At 46.0% G+C, this 6,000-nt stretch overlaps 1 protein-coding gene across 2 annotated transcripts in view; it reads left to right on the forward strand.

Moving 5' to 3' along the window:
• The window catches only part of aftph (aftiphilin), a 56,950-nt gene extending 55,539 nt beyond the window's left edge, over positions 1 to 1,411 (forward strand). The window contains exon 8 of one of the 2 annotated variants that reach the window (XR_004412954.1): positions 390 to 525. Coding sequence is in view for 1 of the 2 variants with exons in the window: in XM_033026326.1 (XP_032882217.1) it covers positions 390 to 534 (145 nt within the window). In the remaining variant the exon portion in view is untranslated. Of the gene's footprint in view, positions 1 to 389 lie in introns of both variants that reach the window. The other variant, XM_033026326.1, reaches the window with a different exon arrangement.
• The last annotated feature ends 4,589 nt before the right edge of the window (positions 1,412 to 6,000 follow it).

Here is a 6,000-nt window from a genome sequence, read left to right on the forward strand (position 1 = left end):
CAGGTCTACTCCGCCATTCAAACATGGCTGATCTTGGATAGAGTGAAAGTGGACAGGATGTTTCCACTGGTGGGAGAGTCCAGGACCAGAGGTCATCCACAGAATTAAAGGGCGCTCTTTTAGAAAGGAGGTGAGGAGGAACTTCTTTAGTCAGAGGGTAGTTAATCTGTGGAACTCATTGCCACAGAGGGCTGTGGAGGCCAAGTCTGTGGATATTTTAAAGACAATTCTAGACAATATTCTTGATTAGAACGGGTGTCGGACATTATGGGGAGACGATGAGCCACGATTGAATGGCGGAGTAGACTTGATGGGCCGAATGGTCTAATTCTGCTCCTATCACATGACCTTATGAAAATGGTAATAATGATTTTTTTTCTGCTTCACAGGAAACCAAAGAAGGCGGAGGTAGTGAGTGGTGAAGCTGCCCAGGTGATTGCCACCCTCCCAGACCTGTCCTTCATGCATGCCAAGGTGCTGATGTTCCCAGCCACACTCAGGCCCTTGGTAAGCACATGTGACAAGGCAGACTGAGCCGCCCGCGGACACCAGACTTGATGGACATTTTAAAATAAGACATTTTACCTTCCTCAACTTAAACTAATCGGTCAATCGGATGATTTATTGATCAGCAGATCTGGAGGATTCAACACCAATAATACGATAATGTTGTATATTTATTTATATTGAAGTCATTTCCGGATGTTTATATTAGGAAACCTGTAAATACCAGGTGAAGGGTTTGCAGACTATTTTTTCCTTTTGCTCTGCTGGGTTGTACACGTTAGTTTGGTTAGCTAATCTGGCAATGACCTTAATAAAACATTGATCGTTTGGATGTTCAGATTCTGTTTCACACTGACATCCTGGTGAATCTTTCAATGTTATGTTCTGTTTATTACTGATTTGAATCCAACCTCTCGGGCCGTTTCAAAGCCCCTCTGTTGAAACGTTGACCTCTGCTACTGTTTGTGTGTGCCCTGTTTTGACCGAGCCCTCTCTCACTGGCTCAGGCCAAACACAGGACGATATCACTGAAGCCATTTGCAAGATCAGAGTTTCTCAAGTGGGCCGCACCTTTCGAATCAACCGCTGACATTCTCAGCCTGGGCTCATTTGGGGGACCAGGGACCAAGATCTTGCCTTGGCTATTTGTTTTATTTTGCCACTAATACATATTTTATTGAGCATTTGCACAGTGTAAAGATTTGGTGGACATAATCATAGTTTGCAGTGATTCAGGCTGTATGTACATTAATAACTATGGAATGTAAATGGTGAAATTCCTATGGAAACAAATGATTCAGTAAAGAACCTGAATAGGTTGACGTGCATGTCCAGGTTCTTTTATAACTGTAGTATGTATATTTACTTTTAGAATACAGAGAAATAAAAGAGATGATTTCAAACAGTTCTGTTCTCTGCTTTTCATTGCAGCAACGGTCTTACAGTTTTCTGAGCCCCACGCAGAGTAGCAGCTGAGAATCAGATGAGAATTATCCAAGTGCCTTTACAAACACATCTGCCTTTCTAGACGTGGAGGTCTCGGAAATAAAGTATTGATCAGGATTTGCAAATCAATTGTTTAGATGTAAACGCACCAATTTAACTTGGGCCATATCATTTAATATAATTATATAACTGAACTGATCTTTGAGAAAACCAGTGAACAAAACAGATCACGAGGAGAACGTACAAACTCCGTACTGACAGCACCCGTAGACAGGATGGAACCCGGGTCTCTGACGCAGTGAGGCAGCAACTCTACCGCTGCTCCACCGTGCCGTCCCGTGGTGCAGGTAATGATCGTATTCCTGTCACATGAATTGCTCAGATTGATCGGCCTTGCCATTTTGCCTTGGGTGAAGACTGGAACCTGTTTCTATTTCCTCCCTGCTCTCCCACGGCCAACCTGCTGGCTTGCAATCTTCAGTAGGTTTAGCTCATTTACATCTCCTAAAACAGTAACTCAGCGGGTCAGGCAGCATCTGTGGAGAACATGGATAGGTGACGTTTCACAGAGTGCTGGAGTAACTCAGCGGGTCAGGCAGCATCTGTGGAGAACATGGATAGGTGACGTTTCACAGAGTGCTGGAGTAACTCAGCGGGTCAGGCAGCATCTGTGGAGAACATGGATAGGTGACGTTTCACAGAGTGCTGGAGTAACTCAGCGGGTCAGGCAGCATCTGTGGAGAACATGGATAGGTGACGTTTCACACAGTGCTGGAGTAACTCAGCGGGTCAGGCAGCATCTGTGGAGAACATGGATAGGTGACGTTTCACAGAGTGCTGGAGTAACTCAGCGGGTCAGGCAGCATCAATTATCAGTACTCCACATCCAGGCAGTTAAAAGGAAAGCCAACCTCATTACACAGAATCCCACCCACCCCCTGCACAAGTCCTTCCAACTTCTGCCATCAGGCCGCCGATATAAAGTCCCCCTATCCAAGAAAAGCATCCACAAAAACTCATTCATACCCATTGCCATAAACAGTTTAAATAAAAAATGAACAAGGGACAAATTAACCCTGACGCACTGTCATTTTACACGTATCCACAACTTTTATCTTGTCTATATTTACAGTTTTTAATCTTTATACTTGCTTTTAAGATCTATACACACTGTGTGCTCGCAGAAATCTGTGTTGTATGACTGCTTATCAGTACATTGTCCTGGTTGTATGTTGAGCCACGTCAAAGAAGATTTTCTGTTACGACAGACAATAAAGTTTTCTGAATCTGAATGTGGAGAACATGGATAGGTGACGTTTCACAGAGTGCTGGAGTAACTCAGCGGGTCAGGCAGCATCTGTGGAGAACATGGATAGGTGACGTTTCACAGAGTGCTGGAGTAACTCAGCGGGTCAGGCAGCATCTCTGGAGAACATGGATAGGTGACGTTTCACAGAGTGCTGGAGTAACTCAGCGGGTCAGGCAGCATCTGTGGAGAACATGGATAGGTGACGTTTCACAGAGTGCTGGAGTAACTCAGCGGGTCAGGCAGCATCTCTGGAGAACATGGATAGGTGACGTTTCACAGAGTGCTGGAGTAACTCAGCGGGTCAGGCAGCATCTCTGGAGAACATGGATAGGTGACGTTTCAGAGCTGCGCCATCGTGCTCCCAAAGTCTTTCTCAAACACAACGTTTTTTGAAAAGTATTTGTTTTGCTCGATGCCTGTGGTTTAAGAACCTCTCGTGTTGAAACCTCAATGAACACAATATTCATGCATCAAGGAAGATCAGGAATTTCTGCCCATGAAGTGATAGAAACATAGAAAATAGGTGCAGGGGTAGGCCATTCGGCCCTTCGAGCCTGCACCGCCATTCAATATGATCATGGCTGATCATCCAACTCAGTATCCTGTACCTGCCTTCTCTCCATACCCCCTGATCCCTTTAGCCACAAGGGCCACATCTAACCCTCTTAAATATAGCCAATGAACTGGCCTCAACTACCTTCTGTGGCAGAGAATTCCACAGATTCACTCTCTGTGTGAAAAATGATTTTCTCATCTCGGTCCTAAAAGATTTCCCCCTTATCCTTAAACTGTGACCCCCTTGTTCTGGACTTTTGTAAGTTGATCAATATTAAAAATTGTTGGAATTGTCCAAGATGTGCAAAGCCTTGTTGTGCAAGCCCTCTGCAGTTTGTAGCCAGTGTACACACTAGTCTATGACAGAGCCTACCAGTGTTCTCAGTCAGATTTGAACTCTGATCACTTGTCACATAAAACCAGCAACAATGAGATTAACATCTTTAGGGGGTGCCGTCGAGTATGGCTGCCCTGCCAGCAGTTGTTAGTCCTTTCACCCTTTAAAACATGTTTTAGTGAGTTAAAAGTGTTTGTTTTGGAGGTCTAGTCTTTTATGTGGTGGGTGGGGGGAGGGAAAGGGGGAAACTTTATTTCCTAGTCCCTACCTGGTCGGAGAGGCGACTTCCCTCCGAGCTGCTTCTTCGGCCCTTCCTCGCAGCCTACCATCGGACTGGAGCGGCCTTTCCTGTCGGGACCGACCGGGACTACAGCTTCGGCGGCAGCACAGCGCTGGGACACCATCACGGAGCGGGCGATGCCTTACCGGGTCACCGTGCGGTAAGCTCTGGAGTGCTGTGACCGCCGACTCCAACATCGAGGAGCTGTGGCTGCGGGCGGCGCTGGATTTAAAACACCGTGGAGCCTGGGATCCGAGATCGCCAGAGTCGGAGCTCCAACCAGCGCGGCCTGAGGACTTCGGGTGCCGTGGTCTCCGGGGAGGAAGCGGCCGCTCCAGACATTCCAAGCCGCTGAGGAGTGTTCACCCGACACCGGAGTTCCATCTTCCCGGCAAGAGGGCCTGAAAACATCGGACTGCCGTAGCGGCGACTGCGGAGGCCACAATAGGCCCGACTATGGGTGAACAGGGGACGGGACTGGACTTTGCTGCCTTCCCCCACAGTGGGAACCATTGTGGGGGGATGTTTTTATGTTGATTGTTAAAGTCTTTAATGTTGTGTCTTATCTTTATTCGTGTGCTGCATGGCAAGTCAAATTTCACTACACCAGTTGGTGTATGTGATAATAAATGTCTTGTATCCTTTGTTTTAAGAACTGGTTAGTTTTTTGTGAAACACTTAACATTGGGTTTCTTCGATTAGGGATTGAGAACTTCACAGTGCTCGTGTTAGGCTGCTTGGTCCTACAAGCCCGTATCTGTAGTGGTATATCGTGTGGTTTTCCTGATCACATTGATTAACTCGTTAGGCTGTTTGGTCTTACAACCCCAGATCTCATCTGTCGTGGTGCATAGTGTGGGTTGCCCAGATAGCACATTCAAAGTTTTTCATTGTATCTTGGTATATGTGACAATAAAATAATAATGCCATCTCCACAGCCACTCCTCTTGCCACAGATGTCTGCTGTACTTGCCTGCCCCATTATAGTTTTTAATTTGACTACAGGATATAGTTATTGCTCACAAGGCCAGCAGTGTAATCAACCTCTTCAGAAGGGGCATCATTGTGACCTTGTAGCAGCTGAGGTACACATAGTCAAACCCTGACAACCTGGTACCAGCCAGTCACACGTCCTGATAGTTTGGCATCTGGTCTCAAGGAACTGCAGATGCTGCTTTACAAAAATACGCAAAGTGCTGGAGTACCTCTGGGTTAGGCTGCATCTCTGGACAACATGTGTAGGTGGTGTTCTGGTTCGGGACCTGTAGGAGATTGCAACCTTCACGTGGTTCGACGAATGCAATCAACCCGGCGTGCACAATCAAATAGCAAATGGAACAAGTTGTCCTACAACTTTAGGCTGTGCACGCCACATGCAAGAAGAAGAAGAAGAAGGTTCGGGACTAGTTTAGTTTATTGTCACGTGTACAGAGATACAGGGAAATGCTTTGATTGATTGATTGATTGATTATACCTTTAATAATCCTTTACAGGAAATTACAGTGCCACGACAGCTTCAAGACAGACATAACACCACACATTTCCTCAAATGGCTTCCATACTTAACAAGTTAAAATACAAGTTAAAATACAAGTTAAAATACAATTAATTTAAAAAAAAGTGCAGTTATTTATGCGCATTATATAACCTTATAGCAGCTGGTAAACAGGACTTCCTATGTCTCTCAGTTTTGCACATTGGTGCAATCAGCCTCTGACTGAAGATGCTGCTCTTGATCACCTTCAGGGCATGGAGTGGGTGAGTGGGGTTGGTCATTATAGAACATTATAGCTTTGTTCTCCATGCTATCCCATCCCACCGTACATGAGTACAAGAGATGCCCATCTGGAGCAGCATGCAGAGAGCCCCATCTTGCAACTACCAACTCTCTGACAAGTCCCATCTTGGCCCAGGGTCAGATGCAGCATCTGACACCACAAGTCACGTTTCCTGCACTCCACCAATGCCCTGTGGATCCACCAATGCCCTGCTTCTTATTTAAACTGGCTTCTGTACTTTCTGAACTCACCAGGCCCCAACTACCACCTGCCCTTTCAACTAACTCAT

Source organism: Amblyraja radiata, chromosome 8, assembly GCF_010909765.2.
Source record: "Amblyraja radiata isolate CabotCenter1 chromosome 8, sAmbRad1.1.pri, whole genome shotgun sequence".
NCBI lineage: Eukaryota > Metazoa > Chordata > Chondrichthyes > Rajiformes > Rajidae > Amblyraja > Amblyraja radiata.